The sequence below is a fragment of the Bos indicus genome, chromosome 21, assembly GCF_029378745.1.
Source record: "Bos indicus isolate NIAB-ARS_2022 breed Sahiwal x Tharparkar chromosome 21, NIAB-ARS_B.indTharparkar_mat_pri_1.0, whole genome shotgun sequence".
Lineage (NCBI taxonomy): Eukaryota > Metazoa > Chordata > Mammalia > Artiodactyla > Bovidae > Bos > Bos indicus.
Window position 1 is genome coordinate 69,162,615 of NC_091780.1, and position 27,830 is coordinate 69,190,444.

At 62.2% G+C, this 27,830-nt stretch overlaps 2 protein-coding genes across 5 annotated transcripts in view; one reads left to right on the top strand and one right to left on the bottom strand.

Moving 5' to 3' along the window:
- Positions 1-514: 514 nt before the first annotated feature.
- On the top strand, positions 515-10,435 carry C21H14orf180 (chromosome 21 C14orf180 homolog). 3 transcript variants are annotated; one of them, XM_070775854.1, is made up of 6 exons: positions 515-799; positions 2,040-2,319; positions 6,073-6,199; positions 6,500-6,626; positions 8,156-8,191; positions 8,591-10,435. In XM_070775854.1, exons 3-6 carry the CDS (start codon positions 6,089-6,091, stop codon positions 8,794-8,796), a joined length of 480 nt encoding a protein of 159 aa, XP_070631955.1. In that variant the 5' UTR covers positions 515-799; positions 2,040-2,319; positions 6,073-6,088; the 3' UTR covers positions 8,797-10,435. The 3 variants fall into 3 exon arrangements, with proteins under 3 accessions (XP_070631955.1, XP_070631954.1, XP_070631956.1); XM_070775853.1 differs by lacking the exon at positions 2,040-2,319 and having other exon boundaries at positions 520-799; XM_070775855.1 differs by lacking the exons at positions 515-799; positions 2,040-2,319 and adding an exon at positions 4,767-5,950.
- The window catches only part of TMEM179 (transmembrane protein 179), a 43,034-nt gene continuing 25,565 nt past the window's right edge, over positions 10,362-27,830 (bottom strand). The window contains exons 1-4 of one of the 2 annotated variants that reach the window (XM_070775852.1): positions 21,659-22,094; positions 15,643-15,780; positions 13,963-14,041; positions 10,362-12,584 (exon numbers count right to left, since the gene is read on the bottom strand). In XM_070775852.1, the coding sequence (XP_070631953.1) occupies positions 12,408-12,584; positions 13,963-14,041; positions 15,643-15,780; positions 21,659-21,963 (699 nt within the window). In that variant the 5' untranslated portion in view covers positions 21,964-22,094 and the 3' untranslated portion in view covers positions 10,362-12,407. Of the gene's footprint in view, positions 12,585-13,962; positions 14,042-15,642; positions 15,781-21,658; positions 22,095-27,830 lie in introns of those variants that run through there. The other variant, XM_070775851.1, reaches the window with a different exon arrangement.

The following is a 27,830-nucleotide window of genomic DNA, read 5'->3' on the forward strand; positions in this document are numbered from 1 at the left end:
AGGACAGACCATGAGAATGCTGGGCCCTCAGCCCCGTGGCCCCTCTACCCCGGGGCAATCCTGGGCCTCAGATGTGGTGCCCTGATCCTGCAGCCTGGGATCTGTGCTCTGTCCTTTCCTCCGGAGACTCCCAAGGCAGGATGTGTGGGGTGCAGGAGCAGGGGGCAGGGCGGGCCCCTGTCCATTCTGGGGCTCCATTCTGGGCCGGGTCAGTCAGCGGCTGGTCACTGTGATCAACCCACCCAGCCCCCACGTCAGGCCCCCATCTCCTCCCTGCAACACTATGCCTCTGACGCTGCCCTTGGGTTTTCCAAGAACTGCTTGTCTCCAGAACCGGCCTGGGAGGTCACACGTAGGCCTGAAGGGCAGTGAGAGGGCACTGACCCCTCGTCTTGTCTGCAGGCCCGGCCTATGCTCTCAGGGCCTGGGAAACGGCCACCCCCTCCCCGCTCTGGGGCCAGCGGCCTGTCCTCGGGGTCGCTGCTATTTCTGCCAAAGAGAAGAGTAATTATAGCTCAGCCTTTGCCAGCTGACCGAGCTCTGCAACCCGGCAGAGGGGCCTGGGGCGGGAACGTAGACTGGCCAGAAATCAGCCCTGCGAGCAGGCAGGCAGCAGCTCCGGACCGGAGCCGTGGGAGGCCAGGCAGGCGTGGCCCCGTTCACCCGAGCAACCCAGCGCCCACCTCCCCGGGGCACAGGAGGGGCACTGCCAGCCGGGCCAAGAGCGTGCTGGACGACCGCTGCTGGGGCCGCCGCGGAGCCGGCCGCACCACCCCTCGCAGAGCCGGGAGGGAGCCAGGTGAGAGCCGCTCCAGGGAGCAGGGGATGCTCATTCCTGTTTAGGAGTGAGGCTCAGGGCGGAGAGGCCCCAGGACGGATGCAGGTGGGGACCCTGCTGCAGGCGGGCGGGCGGGCGGACGGAGCTCACACTGGGGGCCGCCCGTCTCCTTCGCCGGGGCTGGGGGCTTGCAGGGCTCACCTGGGCACCGTCCCAGGCGAGCCAGGCGCTCGTAGTGCCAGGAGCCCCGGCCCCTCTGGACCTCATGCTTGGTCTGCCCAGCGAGGGTGGTGAGTGCCCTCAGTGACGTCCTGGCCCCCGGTGCTCTGAGCGTCTCTCCAGGGGCCAGGCCTGAGCCGAGGGCCCTGCTGGCCCTCCATCCAAGCTCCTGCCCGAGGCCAGGCCATGCATGGGCAAAGCCACCATGCGGGGCCCTCCACACGCCGCCCACACCCTGGCTCAGGCCTTCTGAGGCACAGGACGGCTCCGGGCATTTGGCGGGGACCGCAGCCTGGATTGCAGGGTGGGATCCTGACCCCTGCCAGCCCTCTGGCCTCAGGGGACTTGCGGAGGACCGAGCTCGGAGGGAACAGACACGTTCCTGGGGTCACTGGAGCCCAGGCCACAGCTTTCGGGTGTCCCCAGGGACACGGCTCTTTTCTGAGTTGACTCAATCAGAGGGAATCCCCATCCCTCCCACCATGCGCGTGGGGAGCTCAGGACGCACCACTTATTTGGCACCTGCTGTGTGCAGGCACCCAGGGAGCATTAGCTCTCCAACCTGATGTTAGCACTCTGGAGTGGGCAGAACCCAGGAGTGGAGCTCGGGGTGAGCGTGGTCAGGGTCTGGACCGGGGTCCACAGGCCCCATCACCTGGGGCACTCAAGGCCGAGGTTGGCTGCCCCCTGCTTCGGTCACACAGATGTCACCAGGGCCTGCTGCCACCCCACGTCCTAAATGCACCCCAGAAATGTGCGGGCTGAGCGTCCCAGTGTGGAGGGACCTCGGGGACCCCCGGCCAGCTCCCGCTCCCCGACTCCCCATTCTAGGCAGGGCCAGAGGCAGCGGGCAGCTCCAGCGTGTGAGACCAGCCCATGGGGCTCCCCCGAGTCCTCCCCTGGCTCGATTCGGAAATGGTGCTATCTGGGGAGCTGCCAGGCTGAGAGCTGCCAGGGCTGCTGGCCGGCCAGCCTCCCTACTCCCACCCGCCCGCAGCGAGCCGGCATGGGGGTGTCCACAGCCTTCTATCTCCTCCCGCAGCTCAGAAAAGGCACAGTCCATGGGGTCAGTGCCCTGAATTCAGCCTGCCACTCTGGGCGGGAGTCAAACGCCACCAGGCCACCAGCCCCACAGCGATGGCCTCCTCCAGCAGGGCCGTCCAGAGGGCCGCTGAAGCCGCCGCCCCGTAGTGTAAGAGAAGCTTCTCGGCCGCCCGCGAGCTGCCCCGGCTCCGGTTCCCTCTTTGCCAGAGGCTCTGATCACCAGTGAACCGCGGGTGCAGGTGGGCAAGCTCGCCTCGGGTGTGGCAGCCAGGAGCCAGGTGAGCCAGGCAGCAGGCGAGAGTGCATGTGTGTCAGCAAGTGTGGAGACACGTGTGTGACATGTGTGTGCTGTGTGCTACGTGTATATGTGTGGTGTACATACGTGTGTGTACAAATGGGTATGGTGTGTGTGGTGTGTGTGAGTGTGTGTGAGTGTGTGTGTGTATGTGGTATGTACGGAGTGAGAATGGAGGGGTGTGTGTGTGTGTGTGTGGAGTATGTGTGCGTGAGTGTCTAGGTATGTGTGTGTGTACATGTATGTACATGTGTGTGTGTGGTGTGTACATGTGTGTGGCATATATGAGTGTGTCTGATGTGTGTATGTGTATATAGTGTGTGAGTGTGGAGGTATGTATGTGTACATGTGTGTGGTGTGTGTGAGTTGTGTGGTGTGTACCTGTACACAACGTGTGAGTGTGTAGGTGTGTGTGTGTGTGTGTGTACACATGTACGGTGTGTGTGTGAGCTGTGTGGTGTGTGTGTGTGTACATAGTGTGTGGGTGTAGGTGTGTGTGTGTGTGTAGGTGTGTGTGTGTGTGTGGTGTGTACATGTGTGTGGTATGTGTGTGACTGGTGTGGTGTGTATACATGTACAATGTGTGAGTTGGGGGATGCGTGAGCTCAGCCTCCAGGGTGGGGTCCTGGCTGGCTTGGCTCTCCCGCCTCTGCCAGCTGGACGCCTCTGGAGGTGATGTCCCGAGGGACAGGACAGCGGGAAGGCCGGCCGAGTCGCTGCTGGCTTGGGCTCAGGGCCCCTGAGGGCTGCAGGACCTGCCCAGCTTGGCCATCGCCTGAGTCTAGGGCCCTGCAGGCAGCCGGGCACAGGGAGGCTTGGAGGGTGATGGGGCAATGGTGGGGTCAGAGCTGAGGAAGGGCCCCCGATGAGGACAGAGTCCGGCGGGCCAGGGGCAGGGTAGGGGGCGGACACAGGGTGCAGACCGCCTGGCCTGCAGGAGTCAGGAGCCCGGTGGGGCCGGGGCAGACGGCAGAGGGCCGGGGCCCAGGGCTCGGCGTTGTCCAAGGCCTTGAACCAGGAGAGAGCCGGCCGGCCCAGCCCACCCTGCACCCCCGGAGGCCGGGGAACAGGCAGGTCGGGGGACTGCTGTGGATACCGTCACCGGCTCCCAAAGGTGTCAGGTCACGGAGGGAGGGTGCTAGGCCAGAGCCCACAGGCCATCGGGGGGCGGGGGTCCTGGGGGGTGCAGCCCTGGCCAGACCCCTTCTCCTGGGAAGCAAGCAGAACCTTGAGGAGCCCCGCTTGGCCCCTCAGGGCCCCCAGGACTGGACCAGGAGCTCTGGGGGAGCCCAGAGCAGGTCCCCAGCCCAGGGAAGGACAGGGTCCCCCCCAGGCAGTGGCCTAACAGGCTGTGCCTGCCGCGACAGGGGGCGGGGCAGCGGGTGACACTCTGCAGGCCCAGACCTATTTTCCACCCTTATCGCCCATCTGTCACAAGGCGGCCTCGGAGAAGGACACTCATGTTACACGCTGTCCCTGCCGGAGGCCCCAAGGCCTGCCCACCCCCACACAGGGTGTCTACCCCTGGGCGGAGAGGGGCCTGCGGGCAGGTGGGAGGCAGGGCCCAGAGCAGCCTCACTCGCTGGGCAGACCAGAGCCACGCCTTCCTCCAAGTTCCTGGGGGGGAAACTGAGGCCCAGCCCCTTGGCTTGACCGAGGCCACTGAGCCTAAGAAGGGCGGAGCCCAGCACTCAGGCCAGTTCTGGGGGTCAAGAGGCCCCAGTTCCACTGGGGAGGGGCCGGGCGTGCCCTTTAACAGAAGCTGGAGCCTGGGCGAGGCTGTGGGTGCGGCAGAAGGCTGATGGGAACAAGAGAGGCCGGGACTCCTGAGAGACAGTGGGCAGGGGACCCCGCGGAGAGCTCCCCCATGCACATGGGCTCCGTGCTGGGCACGGTCGCTCCCTCTCCCTGAGAGCTGACCCAGGCTGACTGGCTGTGAGCCCAGGCGGGTCCCGGTCACCCCTGAGCCCTGCCAGAAGCTGCCACGCTCACCCCGACCAGAGCTGCGGGGCATTTCCCGCTGAGGAAACAAAGGCTCCGAGAGGTTAAGGGGCTTGCCAAGGTCACACAAGGTCACAGGCGGCGCAGGATGGGGCTGAGTGAGGCTGCCCCCCCGGAGGCTCGGAGCTGCCAGGGACACTCACCGCTTGCCCGTTCACAGCCAGTCACGGGCGCATGCACGTGCACAGGCACACTCACACACTCACACATGCACACTGGCACACGTGTGCACAGACAGAAGGCATGTACGCTGACACTCATCCTCACACATGCTCCACATACATGTGTGCACTCACACACACAGGTGAACACGGTCACACACAGCTGTACACACACTCTTGCCCAACATATGCAGGTACACCTGTGCACCCACATACGCACACGTGTGCACACAGCACTTACACATGTGTGCACACGTGTACATCTATGGGCATCCAACGTGCACACTCACCAAAGTGCTCACACGGGTGCACACACATTCACACGTTGTCCCACCACCCCTGGCCTGGGGCGGGGCCCTGGGAACCCCAGTAGGGGTTCAACCACTGGGCCACTGGCAGAGCTCTGGCCCCCCAGGGCCTCCGCAAGAGCAGGCCTCCCTCCCCACCCCTCCACCCCCGTGACCCTGTTTGCAATAAAAAGCCTGATGCTGAGACAGGAGAAAATTGCTCCTTTTTGAAATAACTGAATGGCCAGGCTGTTATCTCCCAGATGGAGAGAGCCCTCCCTCAAACCAGCCCCCCCCCCGGCACTCCTCCCCGACCCGGCAGCTCCCACCTGATTCAGCCCCACCTCCATCCTTGGGGGCGGGGTCTTTGGAGGATGGATGGAAGCCAGGACACCCCTCATAAAGCACAAACATCTGCCCCCATAGAGAGGGAGCAGGAAGGCCCGCCCAGGATCCCAGAGCAGGACCCTGGCAGAGCCTGGGGCTGGGGAGGAGAGGGGAGGAGCGCCCACGCCACCCCGCTCTTGTTGTCCACGCACAGAGGGCCTGGCCACACCCCCGGCGCCCACTTTGCTGCACAGGCTCAAAGCAGGCCTGGGGCTGCCTGGCTTCACCCGCACAGGATGGGGGAGGCCTCAAAAGTCAAGGACCCTTCAACGGACCTGAAAGAAAATTCACACCAGACAGGCCGCACTCAGAGGCTCCCGGAGGGGACAGTACCACCTTACACCTAGTCCACGAGCAATCTAAACACCAGGGGGAGAGAGAGGGAGGAACACGACGACAGAGGGAGAGGCAGAGAGTCTGGGCGGGCCTGGGGGGTGGGCCCAGCAGCTGCAGCCCCCGTGAGCCCCAGAGAAGCCTTTCCCAGCCCCCACGAAGCCCTGCTGAAGCCCAGCCCTGGATGCTGGCTTTCAGCCTGAGCACCCCCAGGAAGGAGGCAGCAGTGATGTTCACCGCGGTCTTCTCTGCGGCCTCAAAAAATCGCAGGTGGCTACGGCAAAAGGCAAACCTCCCGAGCCTCCCGCTAATGATGGGGCCTTAAGTCGCAGGCCAGCCCCGCGGAGCACACGCGCCATTAAAGCTGACGATTCGGAAGGTGGCAGCAGGGAGGCCGCTGACCACGCCGTTCTCAGCAAGCAGGGTTCCTCCGCGCCGGGAGCAGGTCGAAGGGAGTCTGAGGGGCGGGGGGATGCCAGCTCAGCTTCCTGGAAAGGATCTCTCCCCCTTTTATTTTATTCCTGCGCATGTTCCCTGGGTAATAAATAATGCCTGTGCTTATCTCAGGACCATGTCCCAGTAAATGAAGACTGCGGCGCACGCCTTGAGCCCCGACTCCCGGCCAGAGACTCAACATCAGACCAGGAAGAATGAGGAGGCGGCTCCAGGCTCACCGACGCCCCGGGCGGGGAGGGTACGGCAGGGCCCTGGGCGGGCGCTGGTCTCCGGGGGCCCACGGCCCCGTGCACAGGCCCGAGAGCTGGGCCTCCGCGGGAGGCGGAGAAAGGAAGCAGGGCTGGGTCTCTGCCCCAGGAGCCCCAGTGGGAGAGGGCTGGGTTGGGAGACCCAGGAGGCCTAGCCCCCCGCCCGCCCGGGGGTCCCCCTGCCAAAGCCCAGAGGAGGCAGCAGGCGCGCTGACGAGGCTGCCTGTCCTCTCCAGCCTCCGGGAGGCCAGACGGGAGGGACTCACTTGCCTCTACTTCCCACCCCACAGGAGGGCAGAAAGGGCCCCGCCTCAATCCTGAGACGAAGCCCGCAGGAGCGCTGCGGCCGTGGGGACGAGCCACGGAGGACCACGAGACACGTGCGGTTCCGAGAGCCCCTGGAGGTGGCCGTCCACTGTAAGAGAGGAGGCAAGCGGGCCGCGGCCGGGCGGGCGGGGGGCCATCGCCGGGATCTCGTGGAGGGCCGTCTACAGGGACCGCAGTCACGACCCTGTCCTCACAGCAAAACCCGGGCCCGTGGGGTCGGTCAGGACTGAGTGGCAGTCAGGAAAACAACAACAGACAGGAACCTAGAAGCAGAGCCGCCCGGGCCACCCCGTCTCCTTGAGGAAAGGCCAGAGGGCAGGGCTCCCACGCCTGCCCGCTCTCCCCTCCCGCGCCCTGAAGCTCCTCCCTGCCCCCAGCCTTCACTGCCCGCCTCCCCAGTCCTCCCCACCCCTCCCAGCGCCCCGGGGCCGCCCCAGAGCCCACTCCGTAGCCCTGCCCCCTCCACCCCTGCCCAGCTCACTCCTACTCCAGCCCTGCCCATGGGTCACAGCCCTGTATCAGCTAGCGATGCCTCATGATGAATACCACAGACTTAGCCGTTTCAGCAACCCTCGCTGATTGTCTCAGCGGCCCTGGGGGTTGGGGCCCTGGGCACAGCCATGCCAGCCCTCCCTCGGGGAGGTGGCCATCAGGGAGTCTGCCAGCACCGGGCCTCACCCGGGGCCCAGGGCCCTAGTGCAAGCACACGGGGGTTATTACAGAATTCACGTCCTCCAAGCTGCACCTCCAAGGCCAGCAGCGGAGCCCCTCCCTGACCTCCAGACCCTCTGCCTGGAGAGCTCGTCCGAGACCCCGTCTCTTGACTCGGTGCCCCGTGGGGATTCCCATCGGAGCTGCGGGACCCTGGCCCCTCTGCCGTGTCCTGCTGGTGGAAGCGCATCACAGGCCCCCACGTTAAGCAGGGGGGACCACACAAAGGCAGGGACCGGGAGGGGCTGGGGGCATCTTAGATTCTGCTGCCACGGCCCCTAAGGACGGGGCTCCGAGTCCTGCCGAGCTGTGAGTGCAGCTCGCCGCCCCGACACATGTCAGCGTCTTCTGTGAAGGCTGGTGGTAACCAGCGGGAGAGGCCTCCAGCAGGGCCCCTACTCCGACACTCAGCTGCCCCTCCCTCGCAGATCGGCCCCACCCCCAGGAGCTCCCAACACCCGAAAGCAGAGACCCTCAGACGGGGAGTCAGGGCCCCGTCAGCACTGGCCTGGGGCCTCCAGTGAGCCGAGCAGGATGGACAGGAGGCCAGGCGTCTGGCCGCCCTCGCCCCAGAACCCCTGCAGACGCCACATACACCCCTCCCCCAGGACCCCCAAGAGGCGCCCAGCATCTGGAAGCTGAAACCTGAAGCCTAAGAGGCTGGGCGGGACCCCGGGGAGCGCTGGGAGAGTGGCCAGCCAGGGGGTGGACCACCTGACCAGGTCAGGACCTGCAGGAGCTCGTCTCCATCGGCAAAGCGGGGAGGTCTGTCTGACCTGGTCAGACTCAGGGTCCTCAGGAGGGCGGCTGACGGGGAGTCCCTCGGGGAGCCTGGCTGGTGGAGTGGGCGCACCTTCCGCGAGGAGAGGCCCTTTCCTGCCCAAGCCCACTCTCACTCTCCTCCCCAGACATCGCCTGCAGGGAGCCCACCACTGCTGTCCAGGGTAAGTTCAGTGTCTTCACCCCACCCCCACCCCCAGAGGCCCCGCCCCCACGGCTCCAGCACCCCCAACCCTGGGGGGGCCCTGCCCTCAGCTGGGGTCCCTGATGGATGTGGGTGGGCCGCAGCTCCCCAGGGCTGCCCTCTGCCCCTCACTGCCCTCCGCAGGAGGGCGCAGGGCGAGGTGCCTGCAGCAGGCCCCCGTTGCAAGGAACCTACTGGCCAGAGAGGGACAGGGAGACCCAGGCCCCCCGGGGAACTTGGGGTTCACTGAGGTGCCAGCCCCTGGGGGAGCCCCACAGTGTCTGCACCCGTCCCCGCAGGGCGGAGGGCGCCCACGGGGTCCCCGCCGGGGCCGGGGTCAGGACTGCCGGCCGTGCTAACCTGCCCCCTTGGCCCCCAGCGCCCAGCCGGCCACGACCCCGCGGCGGGTCCCTGCTCCTCCAGCTGACGGCCTGTGTCCTGCTGGTGCTGGCGCTGGGCATGTGCTGCGGCCAGGCCGGGCCCATGGCCAGGGCCCTGGAGGACTTCCGGGCCCGGCTCCTCGCCGCCCTCCTGCGCCTGCGGCTGGCGGCCCTGGACTGCTGGCGCTGCCTGCTGCAGCTCTGACAGCAACGCCCGCCCCCCGGGGGCCCAGGGGCGTCCCCTGGGAGGTCTTCTTCGAACAAGAATGTCACCACTGAAACCCGGTCACCCACGGGTTCCAGCCCTTGGGGCTACCCTTCAGGCGCCCCCTCACCCTGGCAGGAACTCTCGGTGACCTTGAGCTGGGCCTGGAGGCGTCTGCGTGTAGCCCCTGGAGCCGGGGCCCCCTCCCTCTTTCCGGGGCACCCAGAGAAGGAAAAGAAACTGGACTTTGCTGCTTAGGGACCCGCAGCCCAGACCCCAAAACCGCACCGGGAGAGGTGGCTGGGGGCACGCTCTCTCCTGTGGTCACGTGAGGGGCCCAGCACCCCAGCTTACCTGCCACCAGCACTGGGTCTCCGGCCTGGGGAGCCCTGCTTGTCTGGGGCATGTGTGCCACCTGGCATCTCTAAAGCTGCCGGCCTGGGGGCAGCAGAGAGGGGACGGGAGGGCTGAGAGGCAGGGTCGCCACCCTCGGAAGGCGGCCGTCTGGGCCTGGGTCCCAACGGCCCCGCTTGGGCTGTGTGGAGCCCAGGAGCCCCGTGACCGTGTAGCCCACAGAGCCAGACCGAGGGGGCCCTGCGGAGACAGACCCTAGGTCCCCTCAGACGCAGGGAGGGAGAGGGGCCTGAGCAAAGCAGGGAGGCCCCACCGGGGGAGAAGCCCCCCACAGCCTGAAGACAGCCATCCGCACGCCACCTGGGCTCCTGCCGTCTGCCCCCACGGGTTAAGTGGGGAGACGCCGGTTTTCTGTTGAAACACTGCCACCTCTTTCCTCCCGGAGACATTGGCCCCAAGGAGGGAAGTCAGGACCGACTTGCTGTGGATTCACTTCGGCAGCCGCTGCAGAGGTCGGGGTGCTGTGCGAGCCAGCGCCCCAGGGCTTCAGGGGCCGGGGCACCCGTCTCCAGGGTCCCTTTGGGCTTCAGAACTCAGGGAGCCCTGAGCCGGGAGCCCAGAGGACAGAGGCCCACCTCCGGGGTCAGCGGCCCTTGGGGACCCTCCAGCGTCACAGCTGCCTCCCTCACGGACACCCGCCACCCCCTGCGCCCACCCACCCCCTGAAGAGGACGGGCAGGCTAAGTGGCAGACCCGAACCCACGGGGCTCAGCCCCACCAGCCCTGAGCCCGTAGTGAGGGGGGCACTCGGAGGCGCCCAGCTTCCCCGACACCCCTCCTCACGGCCCACCGCTCTCAGCTCAGGGCTTCTGCAAACACCTGCTCAGCTCCGGAGGGTCTGCAAGACCTGGAACCCCGCTGCTTTGGGGAAAATATCGCTCAAGGTGCATCTGAGAACGCTGAGAATTCTGAAACACAAAATCCATCCTCACACCCGAGAAGTGACGGGAAGCAGAACGGAACCCACGAGGAAACGTGCAGATGGAGACTGCAGCCGCCGGGGCGGGGGGACTCCCGGTTCCTAGTAAGTCTGGGAAACTCCAGGAGCAAACACAGAAGGCAGTGTTTTCAGTCTTAAATTGAAAGCAGACAGAACAACAGAAACAAAGGCAAACTGAAGATGCAGAAAAGATGGATCAAGAGACACCTAATCGCTCGCCCGCATTAGAGGCTCAGGTATTTTTGTTTTTATTTTGACTTGAGAAATAAATACATTTGCGTTGAAGACCTTTCACTTTCAGTTAAGCTGGAGTAGAATTAAAATAGGATGTCCATTATCAAACAGCAGTGGGGAGAAGCAGGCATTGAGGAAGCAGGGCAGACCCTCCTCAGGGGCCCTGGGGCACGGCCGGCCTCTCCTGTCCAGCCCCAGGGGGCCCTCCCAGCCCACTTCTAGGCCACCGGCTCCTGTCCCAGGGCACCCACCCCGAGGCCAGCAGTGCCCTTCCCAGGAGCCCCCAGGATGGGAAGTCTGGGGGTGCCAGTGCAGCTGGCCCACGACAGCCTGTGTGTCAGCGACCATTCTGCTCTGCAGGTGGCCCTGTACGTGGATACAGGTCTCTGCTGGTCTGACCGAAGGGCTGCCCAGACGCTCCAGGCCACCCACAAGTGCCCCGGCACAGCCACACCTGCAGCAGAGCCTCCAGTCTGGAAGCCCACATCCAGGGCCTGCTCCGCTCTCCAGGGCCCAGATGGCTGCCGCCTGCTGGGGCACAAGGCAGAGCCACCCCCTTCTGTGGGGAACAGACCAGGAGCTCTCAGGGACCAGTGGACTGGGCAGGCAGATCCCCTTGGGGGCCTCAGGTTCTGTCAAAACCCCTCCCCAAGGTCCCTGATCCTCTGGCCAGAACCCCCAGCCAGGCCAAGGGCCAGAGCATCTAAGATGCCAGGAGCCTCTATCACCTCCACCCCGAGCCCCTCCGGAAAGGTACCAGCCGAGCACATCACGACAAGTGACCTGCACTGCGTTCCCCAGGGCCAGGCCGCCTGCCACACGGGTCCCCAGACCCGGGCCCCTCCTTTCAGGGAGATGGAGCCACTGCAAATGATCACACAGGCCAGGCCTGCCTCCTGAGCTGGGAGCCCTGAGCGGCGTCCACAGCCAGGCAGCCCCAGGCGGCTCAGCACCGAATCCCAGGCCCCAGGTCCTCCCCCAGGTCCTCCACCTGCTGCCACGGGGGTGGGACTGCGCCCTTCGGGCCCCCTGAGATGGGAAAGAGGCCCCTCCTCTGGGGTATGGGGGGCCCTGGGGATGGGGGTGCAGATAGCTGCCCGCTCCAGTCTCTACCCACAGACGCACACTCGCACACACACTTGTGCACGGGCACACTCATGCGTACACACAATACATTCACACACGCTCACACCTCGCCGTGCAAGCTCACGTGCACACTCACGCATGTTCGCACATGCTGTGACCACGTGCACGCACATCATACACACGTCCACACCCTCACACGCCTCACATGCACTCATACACCCGCCGTGGCACCTGGCCCCTCTCCCCTGCAAGAGTCACCCCCACATGCGGAGCCCATGTCTCCACCCCACAAGCGCAGGCCCAGCCCACAGCGGGGCCCTGGGGCCTCCCCAGGCCAGGCCCCCAGGAAGTCTGCACCACCGCCGCGGCCTGACTCCAGGCCAACCCACCACCCTGTGCTTTCCCAGGGGCTCTGGAGCAGGCGCAGAGGGGCTCTCAGCCCTGGGGGCCACCGGGGCGAGGGGCTCCTTCCCACACGCAGCACTTGGCCCGCAGGTGGCGGGCTCCTCATCCCCCGCACGGTTCAGGAGTGGGTCACGAGAGTGACGTGTGGCCATCGTGGGCCACTGGGGTCACCCTGGGGCCACAGGCTGCTGCCACGGGACCTGGCAGGTCACACAGATGGCATCCAGCCGAGGCCCACAGGGAGGCGTGACCACAGCACACCCACTGGCCGGGGGCCTCCCCGAGGCTCACCCCTGGGACGGGCGGAGGCCCCTGCATGAAGCCTGGAGGCGCCCCCGGCCCAGGGCTGAGGGTGGCCCCAGCCCCGCCAGCTGCCAGGCCGGTTCGGGGTGGGAACCGGGTGCCCGGTGAGGGGGTCGCTCAGCACTGCACACAGAGCCGAGGGGAGGCATGCAAGGCGTGGGGGCTGGGCAGAACCGGGGCCGCGGCCCAGGGCAGCACGTGCCCCCAGCCCAGGTGGGGGCCAGTCGGCCTAGATGACGGCACTCTTCTCCTGGAAGGCGGCGCGGGGGGCGGGCCGGGCCAGCAGCAGCTCCTTCTCATGGACCAGGCTGTCCAGCAGGTCCTCCTGGCGGTAGTTGTGGTAGACTTTCAGGAAGGCCAAGACGGTGATGGCCAGCCAGGCCAGCCATGAGGCCCAGAGGCCGAACTGCAGGAGCGGAGAGCACGTCAGGGGGTGGCCAGGTCCAGGGGCCACTGCCGGGGGCGCCCGCCCGCCCCCCAGGGCCAGATAGGATGGGGGCGTCACCCCCCAGCATCTGGTAGCCCTCTTGGCCCCAAGCCGCGCCCCTGCCTCAGGAATACTGCCCACCCTCACCCAGGTGGGGCCCCCAGGGCGGGGGGCGGTACTGGGCCCACTCGGCTCCAAGCAGAGCTCGTTTCATCTGTAAGGGAGCCTCTTCCAATCGCTGGAACAAATTGACCTTTATCTGCTGTTTCCAAACAGTTGGAGGGGAAACAATTTAATCAGAACCAGGCTCGAGGTGCAATTAAACTGGCTCAGTGGAAGGTGTTTGTCATCACTCAGCCCGTACCTTCCTTATCTACCGCGCACAAACGCGGGTGGGAGCGTTTCCCACTAAATCTACATGAAGGTGTCTCTGACAGGCTCGGCTCATCTCAGCTGGACCCACCAACGTCCAGCCCCCCAACCCCCACCCCAGAGGGCTCCTCACTATGGAAAGGATCCTCAGGCCGGCCACTGGCCAATGCAGGACCAGAAGTTAACCTGGAGGCTGGCGGGACCTGCCCGGAGCCGAAAGAACCCGCCTGCCCAGGCACCCCGCCACCCCTGCCGTCAGGGTCATCGTCAGGGTCAGGCGCAGATGTTGAGGGACAGGCCCTCTCTGACCGCATGTCCCGACACACTTGTGTCCAGCAGACGGGGTCCATGGCCTGACCCATGGTCTCCTGGAGGGCAGGGGACAAAGCTGATCCAGGGGCAGGACTGGCAGAGCAGAGTCCCCCAGACAGTGGCTAGGGGCTCCTCCAAATGGGAAAGCCGGATCCCCTCTAGGGATCCCCTCCCTCAGACCCTGCCCCAGCCGCTCCAGCTGGGGCCTCGCCGTGGGCCCTCAAGCATCTATCTGAGGGCCCACGTGGCACCAGAACCAGGATCCAGACCCCGGGCCCCAGCCTGAAGTCTCAGATGAGCAGCACAGAGCCCCCCCTCAGCCCCCAGGCCTCCCGCCTCTGCCCTTAGTTCAGGCTGTTCCCTCCTCCGAGGATGCTCCATGTCCCACTCCTCCCCACCCACACAATTCCTCTGCCTCCAAAATCCAGCCCTCCTACAGGAAGCCTTCCTGACTGCTCCCCCAGCACTGCGCTCACTGTGCCTCCTCTACCAAGACACCGTCCTTAACCAAGAGTGTTTCCTCCTGGATGGGGTGGGGCTGTGCGCTCAGTGAATGCTCAGCAGAGAATGGTCCCCTCCCTGGTACCCGGGAAGCCCCGCCCACCCGGACAGCCCTGCCTACCCAAGAAGCCCCGCCCCTGAGCAGACCCGCCCACCAAGGCACCCCGCCTACCTGGGCAATCGCAAACTGATCATAGAAGGCAGAGTTGTCCACGTTCAGCTCCAAGTCGATGCCCTGGAGCTCTTCACAGCTAAAACGGCAAGACGAGGGGGTGGACGGTGACCGCTGGGGGGACCAAGCAGGGGGGCAGCAGAGCATCACCCCCAGATGAGGAGGCACTGTCCCCAAGGTGGGGCAGACAGGGAGCTGCTGGGCCCCATCTGTGGGGCAGGGACCCTGCAGATCTGACCCCATCTGACCCTGAACGGTGGGGGATACCAGCCCTGGCCATCACTCCCCTGAAGCCCCCGGCCCTGCCCCCCGTGGCCCCATGGCACTGCAGGGCCAGGGGCTACAGAAGGTGTGGGCTGCAGCTTCTGGCCCCTCAGTCCCCAGACTGAGCTGCACGGCAGCCCTGCTTGAGTTTCATGGGCATCCGGGGGCACCCCTTTAACCGCCTGGGGCTGGCAGCACAGGCCAGCAAACCCAGCGGCAACCAGCAGGACACCCCTCAGAGTCCTAACGACCTGCACAAGCTCCTTGTATGTGGACAGGCTGGTCCGGGCTGGGCCTCCGAAGCCTGGAATGGACGAGGCCTGGGCTCAGGGACCTGTAGCCTCTCAAACGTCAGGACACAGGAATGGGAGCCTGGTGCCCAGAGAGAGGGAGGCCCAGAGGCCCAGGCACGCACTGGAAGGAGCTGTGGGATGAGGCTGAAGGGCTGGAAATGGAGTTCGTGAGGGTAAAGAAACGCTGGGTGCCTTTCCAGAGGAGCCCAAGGCCATCCCAGGGGCCCGCCCGCCCTCTGAGGGCTCGGGACGGGGCAGGGGTGGTGAGGAGTCACGTGGCTGGGGGCTCAGCGGGGAGAGCCCATACAGCTCAGCATGGGTAAGACCCCCACACACAGAGGGGCTGCCCTGCTGTGGGCCCTGAGGGAGTCACCCACCCTGGGTGCTTTAACCTTCCTCTGTTATGCGCCCGAGGCTTCTGCAGAGGCACTGGGGACCCCCAGGGCAAAGGCGCAGGGTAGCAAGTAGGTGCCCCCACCCCTAACTCTCACTTCAGCTCTTTCATTGATTTATATGTTCAAGTTCCAGATCAGATTTTTCTTAGAGAAAGAATCTGGAGCCTCTGGAAGTGGTGACCCGAGTGTCCCTGCCTTTCCAGAGCCCTGTCCTGGGGCACTGGGTACTGCCCTGAGGCTGGGCAGTGGGCAGCCCTAGGCCAGGGTCCGGCAGTCACCATGCTCCACGTGGGGCTGCCCCCAAGCCAGAGACAGCCCCTCACTCAGGGCCCAGAGCATCCTTCCCGGCCCGAGGCCTCTGTCCCCAACCCCCTCTGACCAGAAACTCCCAGTCCTGCCCCTCAGGACCCCGCTCACTCCATCTTCATCTTCCTCCTAGGACCTGGAACCCACCCCGAGGGGTCCCGTCATCCAACCACGTGCTGGCGATGATGGGGAAGCTGGAACCTCTGACCTCCGGGACCTCCACCCCCACCCCAACCCACCCCCAGGGTCCTTGGGGGACCAGCTCTGGTGTGAAGCTGCTGCAGGCTCCCTGAACTGGGAAGGGGGCGCGGACCAGCGGAGGGGCCAGCCAGGTGTGCGCAGGCCATGGGGGCACCAGGGGCGGCACGGGAGGGTCCGTGCAGGAAGAGGTTGGTGGGGAGTCAGGGGGGCCCAGGGCGCACCTGTGGGGCACGGTGCCCTTCTCGGTGATGGCGTCACACCACATGGTGAAGCCCACGCTCACGATGGTGCTGGCGATGAAGACCAGGAAGACCACGAAGGCGCTGACCAGCAGGTTCAGGAAGGCGTAGAGGAAGGAGCTGCGAGGGAAGGAGGGGCGGTCACCGTGCCTGCCTGGGCCCCCAGCGCCGCTGCAGGGCCAGGCAGCGGGGGAGGGCAGCCCCCGGCCCTCAGGTTCCCAGCTGGGCTCTGGGCCCCAGAGGACGGGGTGGGGCCAAGCAGGGTCCCTGCCCTTCCTGGAGCGTCCCTCATCCCACAGCCCCGCTGCCCAGCCCATCCTCCCAAAGCCCAGGAGTGGGGACCATCTTACAGCAGAGATGGGGCCTCTGTTTAAACGCAAGTCCACCTGGTCCCAAAGCGTCGAGGCCAGCAGGCATGCTGGCGGCCAGACTACCTTTCGTGGCGGCTCACCCTCGCGGGCACCCCCAAGGCCGTTTACCCACGCGGCCATCAGCGCGGCTGAGCGGCACCTGCACTGGGGGCCACGTGACCCTGCTCTGATTTCCCCACTGGAACCTGAAAGGCCAAGGCGAGCCCAGGGGCAAGGCCGAGAGAGCAGAGCTCACTCAGGGCGGCTGCACTGCCCGGGGGCCAGGGCCTCCCAGGGTGCACATGGGCAGGTCCCCACTGGGATGCTCTCAGACGGCGCCAGTATTTGCCCTCCCATGGGGCAAGCGAGGGGGCATGGTGGGACCACCCACCCTCCAGACTCTCCTAGCCACCCATGAGCATCCTGTCTTCTCCAAACCACCCCCTGGAGACCCAGAGTCCTGCAGGAGAGCAGGTAGCCCAGCTGAGGCTGCAGGGGGCAGGGGACAGGGCTGTCCCCCCGAGAAGGGCCAGGGGGCAGAGGGAACTCCCTCAGGTGGGACGGCAGCCCGGGCCCACCTCCCACCTGCCACAGGTTTCACGTGAACATCAGTGCTTTCAGGACATCAAATCTGAGTGGAATGATTGGCCAAATATGGCTTCACAGAGAACATTCATCAAACAAGGTATTGGCTGGGACCTCAGCCAAGAAAACATCAAAGTTACTGTCCCTGAGTGTGGTGACTGTTGGCTGAGGCCAAGGGGCGATGGACACGATCCATCCATTATCCACTCCCCACAATCTGTACTCAAGCCCAGGCGGGCGCCTCACCCTCCGTGCAGACAGACACCTTCAGGGAACCCCTGGACAGCGGGCCTGAGACACAGCCGGCCTATCCAAAAGCTGCCCCTTCCCACCTCTGAGGGTGACTTACAACAGTCTCTGAGAGACAGAAGCCCCAGCCACTCCAGCCGCATCCCTGTTAAAGGGACGCAGTTTGGGGCTCTCCATCCCACAGGCCGGGTTTCCCTTATGTCTCAGCTGGTAAAGAATACTCCTGCAATGCAGGAGACCTGGGTTCAATCCCTGGGTTGGGAAGATCCCCTGGAGAAGGGAATGGCTACCTGCTCCAGTATCCTGGCCTGGAGAATCCCATGGACTGTAGAGTCCTTGGGGCCGCAAAGAGTCAGACAGGACTGAGCGACTTTTTTACTTTTCATCCCACAAGACAGGGAGGGACCCGTGCTGGGGTCCCGCCGGCCGACAGCCGCCTCCGACTCTTCCCTCACTTTTTGCCTCTTTCCTCGGCATCTGTCCCAGGCTTTACAGACTTTTGAAGAATTGGGTGTGTGGGAGCCTCACCCAGCCCCACAGAGTTCCCAGTACAGGAATGGGAGCCTGGCACTCACAGGGTTAACTCCGCCTTCCTCCTGCCACCTCCCAGGGTGCCCTGCCTGGATGTGCCGTCTCCATAGTGACAGCTATCCTGGGAAGCTCTGGGAGTGATGTGCAGGCTGAGGGACACGTGTGGGCAGGCAGATGGGTTGTGTTAACCCAGCACTCCCCAGCCGTCAATCACAAACCACAGCCACCTGGACACACAAGGCTGCCCCAGGCCCCCAGGCCTGAGACTAACCCTCAGCTCAGCCAGGGGCCTGACACAGCAATGCCCCAGGAAGACAGGCGCCACGGATCCACAGACCCCTCCCTCCAGGCAGCAACCAGGGTGACTCCCCCTGTACAAAAGCAGCCTCCACCCCAACCCTTCACACCCCCCGGGCACAAGTCGGGGCACCCACTTTGCAGACGCACTCTGCACGAGGGGGGAGCTGGCACCACGGACACGGTGTCGAGACCATGAGCGCGAGACCCAACCACGAGCCCCTCACACAGAGCAAAGGCGTCCTCAGTGTCTCTGAAGTTGGTCTCCTAAGAGATTCAGGTGCACGCTAAACCCTAAGCAGGTAGGACCCTCTAAAAACCCGAGTCTGACCAGGGCAGTGGGTCCTCCGTGCGCTGGACTCCAGGGGCCACCAACGCCCCTGAGAGCCTTGTCCATCACACGCTCTATCTACTGCCCCTCCCAGCCTCCTGGCTCTCCCTGACCCACCCCAGACCTGCTCCCCTGGTCTGTACAGCTTGACCAACTGCGCCAGAACTGGCTGCCCGCATCTGACCATTCTGCCCATGGCAGGTCCAGACACAGTGATCCCAGAGGGCTGATCCCTTGGCCAGACCATGAATCTTCAAAGGCGTCTGGGGCCAGGAGTGGCGTGAAGCAGCGGAAGTCAAGAGGAAGCAACCTTTCTGTCATTCACTCCACAGTCACTAATTTGGTGCCTCCAGGGCAATGCTCAATGCTCATGCCCAATGCTCAGCCCTGAGCACACAGAGGTGAACAAGGCATGTGCCCCCCGTGGGTACAGCCATTCCAGGCTCCCCTCGGATGGACAGCTGTGACCTGGGTCCATGAGAGCTTTGGCCGGGGCCTGCAACCAGAGCTAAGATGGAAGAATGACACTCGAGACAGATGGCATCACAGCTGACCGACTGCCAACCGAGTCCTGTGATGGACAGGGGGGGGCAGGTGGACACAGGTGGATCACCACGCGGCCGTGATTCCTGATGGCCGAGAAGGACATTCCGCAACAGATGTGCCTGGAGAAGAGAAGGCTGGCTCAGCCCTGGCTGCCAGGGTCGAGCCCACTGGTGGCAGGACAGGTGAGCCCCTGGAACTGATGCAAAGCGACAGAGGACCCAAGATGTTCCTCCAACCAGGACAACTCAAAGGAGAGCAGGCTCCCTCTGTCCTCAGGGGACGGGCGCAAGGAAGGAGTGCAGGGAGGCACGCACACTGCCGAGCTCAGTTTTCTGTCTTTAAAACAGGGACGGTAAAAAATCTAAAAAAGAAAAAGAAGGGATATATGCGTGTGACTGATTCAGTCCCCTGGTGGCTCAGACGGTAAAGAATCTGCCTGCAATTTAGGAGACCCAGATTCAATCCCTGGGTGGGGAAGATCCCCTGGAGGAGGAGATGGCTACCCGCTCCAGTATTCTTGCCTGGAGAATTCCATTGGCAGAGAAGCCTAGCAGGCTACAGCCCATGTGGTCCCAAAGAGTCAGACACAACTAAGCGACTTTCACACACGTATACCTGATTCACTTTGCTGTACAGCAGAAACTAACACACCATTGTAAAGAAACCATACTCCCAGAAAAATTAATTTGAAAAAGAAAATGAGGATGCTCATGGTTTCACAGAGCTGATGGACGCCTTCTATGAGACAATGAAGGGTAGAAGCTGACCCAGTTCCTGCCCAGCTTGTGTGAAGTGGGCGGCGTGCATGACCAGGACTCCTTTCTTGCAGGCTCTGGGCTCTCTGCACCCCGCCTGCTCCTAGCCTCGAGTGTGTGTGTGTGTGTGTGTGTGTGTGTGTGTGTGTGTGTGTGTTAGTTGCTCAGTCATTTTCTGACTCTTTTGCAACCCTATGGACGGTAGCCCGCGAGGCCCCTCTGTGCATGGACTTCTCCAGGCAAGAATACTGGAGTGGACTCTGTAGCCCGCGAGGCCCCTCTGTCCATGGACTTCTCCAGGCAAGAATACTGGAGTGGACTGCCCTTCCCTTCTCCACCAGCCTCTGGTGGTCCTTCTGAAATCTCACATCTCTCAGAGCCACAGGGGCTGAGCCCCACCTAGAGAGCCACTTGCATGTCCTCACCGGGTAGACGCTGAACACCTTGAGGCCACTTATCTTGTAGAAACGAGCAGGAACCATGGGCGTGAGCTGATGGTCAAGCCACGGCCCCCACCTGGCTGGTGCCCTCTGCCCTCAGCTGCGCAGACTGAAGGGACCTCCGCCTGCCCACCTGCTGGCCACCCGTCCTCTTCCTCAGACCCCGTCTCATAATCAAGCTGCCCCTCCAGCCCCAACCTGGCCCAGGGGCACTGACCGGCTGGCACCGCACTCGGCAATGCAGGCGCAGGTGGCACCTCACACGTCTCCTCAGGACACAGCGTCCTGAAGGCTGGGGGCGGGGTGAGCAGGGCAGGTGCCCTCCAGGACTGGCCTGGGCTCACCCCAGAGAGCCCCCAGCCCGCAGCATGCAGACAGCCCCCCAGCCGACACGTGGCTCCTGCAGACCCCAGAGCCTGAGTCCACTGGGTTGAACCACATCTTCTGCAACACCGGCCTGCATCGGCACCGCAGTAACCGAGTGAGACCTCGCTGGGGAGTAGGGTCTTTGTGGGCATCACTAAGCTCAAGATCTCAGGATGAGGTCATCCTGGATTTAGAGTGGGCCCTAGGTCCAGTGACTAGGGTCCTCCTAAGAAGAAGGAAGGAGACAGAGAGGAGGCCCTGCGGAGGGGGGGACAGAGCCTGGAGTCGCGAAGGCCCGAGCCAAGGGGCGTCAGGGTGGCAGGCGGCCACTGGGCGCCAGGAAGAGGCCTGGAAAGGGTTCTCTCCCCGGATGGAACCAACTCTGCCAACTCCTTAATTCTGGGCTTTTGGCCTGGGGGACTGTGAGAGGATAAATCGTGTTAAGCCCCCGGTTTGCGGTGCTTTGTTACAGCAGCCCCAGAAGCTCATGCGCGTGGGCTCCTGGGATTTCACACCTTCCCGGGTTGGGATCCCCCAGCCTCAGCTGCCCCTACCCTTTTCAGCTTGCAGCCTCCCGTTATCTCTCCACCACTCTCTCCACCCCAAAGCCAAAACTGAGAGCTCTCAGGGGCCTCTACTCATCTCCTACTTCCCCCTAAAAGAAGTGAAAAGCCACTCAGAACTGCCAGAAGATGATGGATGGGGTGAGTGGGGCAGAGTCTGGGAGAAGGCTTCCACGTGGATGTGAGGGCTGACAACAGGCAGGACTGACCTCCTGTGCAGGAGCTCTGGCCACTCCAGGGCGTGGTGATCCACACCCTGGGAGTAGGGGGAGGGGGCACAGCGAGTCCCACAGGGGTGGAGGCCCGGGGAGTGTTACTGACTGAGGACCCCCCACCCCATGGAGCCACATCCCCCTCTCTCACAGAATAGAGCCAAGACAGGGAAAGATGAAGAGGAAGATGGAGGCCAGGAGCGAGCAGGGGCCTCACTCGCCAGCCGCTCCCTCTCCCACATCCCCCAGCCAAGGTGTGAGTGCCGGCGGTGGGCCTCGAGGGGCTTCCCTCCAGCTTCCCTCCACTGCTGCCCTTCCCAGGAGGATGGGGACGCGGGGAGGGTCCCCTGTTCGTCTGGTGGGCCTTCTGCCTGCCCAGTTCTTCCCCAACGACCCAACCCCACAGGGAGCTGTCCGCGGTGCTGACGGGTGTGGGCCCCGCAGAGCCAGCGAAGGAGGCCCAAGTCCGTTCAGAGATGACGATGCAACATTTGGGCCCCCGGGGACGAGGATGGTGACGCGCACTTGTCCGGTGAAGCACTGGCCTTGTGCGGAGACGGCCATGGCCCCTGGGTTCTGCGTGGAGACAAAGGGCAGTTTCCCTGGAAGTGATGAGCCATGACTGATATTTTAAGGCCTCTGGAACCGTGGGGAGATGGAGGGGCTCGGGCTCCTCCTTGGGGAGCTGTGGGCACAGAAAGGGCGCCGTGCCAGGGGTTAGGGTTGTGTCTGTCGGTGAAGGGCAGCCGTGAGACACCCACACACACACTTACCCCTCGTGTCCCTTGCAGAGGAAGAAGAGCGTGCGCCAGGCGTGAGCGGCGGCAAGCAGCAGAGAAAGCAGGCTGGCGAGCAGGCTGAAGCGGCAGGCGGCAGGCGGCCCCCACTCCTGCACGGTGAAGCGCTCGCGCTCCTGCACCGTCAGGTTGGCGCTCAGCCACATGCCCTCGGTGAAGAGCAGGCAGCGGCCGCGGAAGTCGTGGCCGTTCTCAGACAGCGGCACCACCACCACGAAGCTGAACAGAAAGGCCAGGAAGTAGCAGACGCACTGCGCGAAGAGGAAATTGTTGAGCGCCATGGCGAGGCCGGGCGGGCCGAGGAAGCGGCCGGAGGACACGGCGAGGCCGGCTGGGGACGCGGGGCGAGGGGCGCCGGCCGGGACCCGGGGCCGCCTGAGTCTCCCGGCGCCGCGCGCAGGCCCGGCCGGAGCCGCGCGGGAGGCTGCGCAGTGGCTGCGCCGGCGGGCCCTGAGCGCCCCGCCCGGGACGCGTGCGCAGCGGCCGAGCGCGGGCCGCGCCTGTGGTCAGCACCGCGGACAGCTGCCGGCGGAAAGGCCGCAAAGCTGGACAGCGGGCGTGGGAGGGCCACGCCGGGGAACCTGGGCGCCGACGCGGAAGCGGAACGAGAATCAGGAAGCAGGAGGGCCGCTATGTCGGCTTACGGAGACCCGACTCTGGGACCAGGAGTTACGTGTGCTGGCTTCACATGGAACGGTTCCCTGGTCCCCAGCACCCACATCAGCGTTAAGGGGCGAAGGCCGGGAGAGAGGCGCTCAGAGGGACGAGTCCGAGATGCCCACAGGGAGTGGTGGGAGTGAGGTTTGCGGTCCAGGCTGGAACGACTCTCTTTCGGGACTCCAGGCTTGCACCAAGTACAGGGGACATGAGACAGAGAGAGGGGAGGAGCTGGGGTCATGAAAACGACACACAGGCCATCCACAGAGCCGGGAACCTGGAGCCAGGAGCGGGTCTGTGAGCTCCTTTGCTTCTCCGCCACGGCCCCCTCGGAAGGGCCATCTCTCACACGGCCTGACAAGCCGAGCTCTGTGCTGGTGCTGGTGAGATAAACAATGGATGCCCCAGCACCTCATTAAGACAGCCTTTGCTGAGATGGAATCTGCTGGTGCATTAATTAATAGAATTAACGCCTTTTCTAGTTCCTTTTGAGACCAAGGCACGTTTAGTACAATTCCCAGAGCAGAGAAAGCCTCCTCCTAAAAGAAACTGCCAAGTGGTTTAAAATTACATCAGCGTTTTTGTTGCAAGCATGAAAAAATCTTTTTGTTTTATTGCCAAAGTAATATATGCTCATTTTAAAAGTCAAGCCACATAGAAACGTATAAAATAAGAAGACAGTGTCTCCTTCTTGCCTCCCCCACCCCCACCCTGCCACACTACTAAGAAGATGACCACTCTTCACAGTCCGGCTTCTACTTTTCTCGGCATTCTGCTAAGCACACAAGCACACAGGCCCACAAATTACACATATGCTTTACACTATACACACCATTCTGCAGGTTGATTCTTTAATTCAGCAACATGTCATGGACATTATTCCCTGCCCACATATAGAGATTTACTTCATTCTTCTTAATAACTGTGTAACAGTCGATAATTACGATGATTCCACAATTTGCATAACTGTTCCTCTTTGGGTAACTGATTAATGCCTTTCCTTTTTGCTGTTTCGCATGCTGTTGAGTGAGTTTCCTCGCACACATATGCTTGTGCACTGCTACAAGTATTTCCTAGAAGAGAAACTCTTAGAAGAGGCATTGCTGGGTCATGGGTTTGCATGTTTTGAGGGTTGGCAGAAATTAGCAAACTGCTCTCTTAAAATGTCATACAAATTTACCTTTATATCCATATTTCAGACAGCCTCTCACTCAGTCATGTCTGACTCTTCGCAACCCCATTGACTGTAGCCTAACCAGGCTCATCCATCCATGGGATTTTCCAGGCAAGAACACTGGAGTGGGTTGCCATTTCCTTCTCCAGGGGATCTTCCCGACCCAGGGATTGAACCTGGGTCTCCTACATTGCAGACAGACGCTTTACCGTCTGAGCCATGACAGAAGCCCATTATACAGTGGATTGGCTAATTTAAACACCTCAGGGGACTATCCTGGTGGTCCAGTGAATAAGAATCTGCCTGCCAATGCAGGGGACGTGGGTTCAATCCCTCCTGGTCCAGGAAGATCCCGCATATCGCAGAGCCACAAAGCCCCTGCGTCACAGCCACTGAGCCTGCGCTCTGGAGCCCCAGCTCCCCCACGAGCGAAGGCACCACAACTGGAGGGTGGCCCCCGCTCGCTGCAACCAGAGAAAAGCCACACACGGCAACGAAGACCCAGCACAGCCAACGCAAGTACATACATTTCTTAAAGTTTAAAAAGAGAGAGACATCTCTGGAATAACACATCTGTTTTTAAAAAACACATGTGAAGAGGTTTACACTTTACAAGCTTGGCCAAAACAAAAAAGACCACAGCAACAGACAGGCAAGTGACCCAAGGGGAGAGCTGCAGAATAAATGAAAAGATTATGGAATATCTGCCGTCTTTAAAGTCTTTATCGAATTTGTTATAACATTGCTTCTGTTTGATGCTTTGGTTTTTTGGCCGAGAGGCACGTGGGATCTGAGCTCCCCAACCAGGGGTCAAACCTGCGTCCCCTGCACTGGAAGCCAGAGGATTAACCCCTGGACCACCAGGGGAGTCCGGTATCTGCCACTGTAAAAGGTGCCAGACTCCAGCATTTTTAGAGATGGTTCCATTTACCCCTCAAAAGTCATGGAATTCCCTCGTCATTAAAGTGATTTCAATCTATAGAAAGTGTGGAAAACTCCAAAATTCATGTTTTAAAAGTCAGTGTTACACTAATGCCAGAAACCTCTTAGAATAGTGAAGGAAAGAAAGTAACGGGAAATTGCATTTACAAATATTGATATAAAGAATTTCAAAGAAAATGTTGGCATCTTGAATACAATCCAATGTAATAAGAAAATGTGATCAAGCAGAAGTTATTAAAAATGTAAGAACAGGTTAGCTTTAGGTAATTTATCAATAATTTATTACATCAACAAGCAAAGGAGAAAATTGCAAATTTTTTATGCAGGGATACCCAAAGTCATTCATATAACTGAATACCCATTCCTTTTTTTAAAGTCTGTGTAATAAGAAGAAAAGTACCTGAATATGATTTAAAAAAAAAAAAAAACTACCTTAAAACAACATCAAGGGACGTCTCTGGTGCTTCAGTAGTTAAGAATCCACCTTGCAATGCAGAGTGTGCGTGTTCAATCCCTGATTGGGGCGCTAAGATCCCACGTGCCTCGGAGCAACTCCCAGGCACCGCAACCAAGACCCAACACAACCTAATCAATCAATTAACTAATTTTTAGAAACAGTGTATATAAAAAAGCAACATCAAAAATCTGCACCCATTCAAACCAGAAACAAGATGGGAAGTTGCACTCTCACACCTACTACAATTTGTTTGGCAAGTCTACCCAATTAAACAAGTCAGAGAAAAGAATGAGCTAGATATCTATGGAAACAGACAAAATTATATTCATTGGAGAATATGACCATACGAGGCTTCCCAGGTGGCACTAGTGGGAAAGAGCCCCCCTCCCAGGGCAGGAGACCCAAGAGACCCAGGTTCCATCCCTGGGTGAAGAAGATCCCCGGGAGGAGGGCATGGCAACCCACTCCAGTATTCTTGTGTGGAGAATCCCATGGACACACAAAAGCCTGGCAGGCTACAGTCCATGGGGTCACAAAAGAGTCAGACACGACTGAAGCGAGTTAGCATGCCTGCACACATGACTGGATACCTACAACACTCCAGATACTCTGCTAAGAGAACACTAGAATTTACAAGAGAATTTTGTGAGATGAATGGACAGACAGGAGACAAACATACAAAACTCAATAGCCACCATCCTCTAAGCCAGAAGCTTAGGTCTGCTTCCCTGGGAAACAGACGCTGAAGACTGAAACCCACACGCGGCAGCATGCGTGAAGAAGTGAGGCGGCAGAACTGGGCAGAGCGGCTGTCGGCCTGGGAGCAGCCACAGCGAGGCCTTGGCCAGTCCCTCGGGAGGCTCTGAGCGTCGGTGGACATGTCCCAAGCTGAGGCCCGGGGGCCACGCCAAGGGATGTGGCAGCACGAATTGTCTCAGGCGAGGCAGCTTCCCGAGGCAGAGGGCAATTTCTAGAGAGAGTCCCTTAGGCTGTGGTCCCTTAGCAGGTCCGCCTGTCCTGAAGCGGGTGTGCACCCCAGACCACAGCATGCGCCTGGTCCCCACCTTGAGCAGCCCCGACCCAAGTGCTGCACAGCGACCCCAGGCTTCTCGAAAGCTCTAACCCGCTGCGGAGTTTTCCCTTCTCTCTTGGCCAGGCCCGGACTCACAGGCGGAGAGTGTTTGGGCCACACACCCTCCTCTCCTGAGTTTTCCCAGGTAGATGCCAACAGAACCCCGCCCGTACAGCTCACCTGTGACTTTCACTGCAACCCCTCCCAATTGAAGTGAGCTGCTTCTATGTTCCAGAGAAGGAAATGGCACCCCACTCCAGCGTTCTTGCCTGGAGAATCCCAGGGATGGCGGAGCCTGGCGGGCTGCGGTCTATGGGGTCGCACGGAGTCGGACACGACTGAAGCGACTCAGCAGCAGCAGCAGCACTTCCATGTTCAGGCGGACTGCCGCTGACCTTGTGAGGCAGCCCGTGCGGGGCGGGCCTGGCCACGTGGTCAGCTGAGGCCCCGTGTCAGGCCCTCTGTCTCCACCAGGGCCAGTGGCTGGTCCGGAGCTGTTGCATAAACAGTGATCAGCTCGCCCATTTGGATGGCAGGCCCTTGTTCCAAACCTGAGCGTCTGCACTGGTGACCCCACGCAGCATCCATTCCCACATAAATACCTCTGACACGAGGCACGACACCAGCCCTTTAGTATGGCCCGAGCACAGGGCTGCCCACATCCCAGCTCAGAATTTCTGTGGGCTCTCTCCTGCTCTGGGAGCAGCCAAAGCTGGCAGCCTTCCTTCCACAGGACTCAGTAAATGAGTCGGAACAGGGCCCCCATGTGTGAGCTTCAGGTTCAAAGAGGCCTCTGAGCCTAGTCCTTCCTCCTCTTCAGTGGCAGCAGGTGCTGGACTGGGTGGTCTGTTCTGGACTCACAGAGGGCGCCCCGGCATGCCGTAGACCACCGGACCCTACACGCATGCCAGCGTGGCAGGCCCTGAGTCCTGCACGGCTCCGGCACCTCCCCGAGGCCTTGCACGCCCACCCCTCCAGCTCCTTCCATCGGATGATCACAGTCACAGTGGACCTCGCGAGCGTGTGAAGTCTGTCCAGACGGTTCAGGCCCTTCGGCGATGCGATGACAGAAGACAGGAGAGCTAACACAGCCCTGGGGCAAGACCCTAACGAGCACTGCTGTTCCTCCCACGCAAAGGCGAGCTGTCGCCGTGAGGTGGAAAGGAACATATCGGCCACACGAGTGGCTGGGTGCCGGGGGCCGCGGGTCCGTTACTCTGCTCCAGCAGAGACACCACATCCAGGCGGAGCTGAGGTTCAGATTTCTACGTGGTCGTGTTTGTGGAAGTCTGCTGTCATCCTCCGTGGGCCCCGGGGCTCAAGAGAACCGGGGGAACCGGGGCTCCCGAGTGTTTGTCCCAGGAGGCTCCCCGGGAAGCAGACCCTGGGGGACGGGGAAGGGCTCGGTGACCCACAGGGGGAAGGTCAGGACAGACCAGGATGGGCTCCCAGGGTGGCCTCAGCTGCCCCTGGGGCCCGGGCCTCCCCTGGCCACCAGGACTGACCAGTCACAGGGAGCAGCGGTCCCGGGCAGAGGTGACCCCTCGCCAGGCACAGGGAGAGGGCAGTGCTCAGGGCAGCCGGGGGACTGAGCCCAGCTTCTGAAGCAGCTCTGCCAGAGAGCTCGGGGGCCGCGGGGCAGGCCTGCCGAGGTCAAGCACCCCGCCTCCTTGAAGCCAAGCCCTGGGTCTGGTCCCCCACAGTTTCCGCCCTCATCACGGACTCTCGTGCTGGCCTTCGGCCGGACCGCAGGTGGCTCAGCTGCTGGTCAGCCTTCTCCTGTGGCGGCAGCAGCCGTCTGATCCCGCGGTGCTGCTGTGACCCCGTTCCTGCCACCAAGCGCCCA

Excerpts from the sequence above, each read along its gene's own strand:
- C21H14orf180 (XM_070775854.1), top strand. The coding sequence starts at position 6,089 with ATGAAGACTGCGGCGCACGCCTTGAGCCCCGACTCCCGGCCAGAGACT. Across the intron at positions 6,200-6,499 it reads CGACGCCCCGGGCGGGGAGG|GAGGGCAGAAAGGGCCCCGC; the intron begins GTACGGCAGGGC and ends CCCACCCCACAG. Across the intron at positions 6,627-8,155 it reads CCTGGAGGTGGCCGTCCACT|ACATCGCCTGCAGGGAGCCC; the intron begins GTAAGAGAGGAG and ends TCTCCTCCCCAG.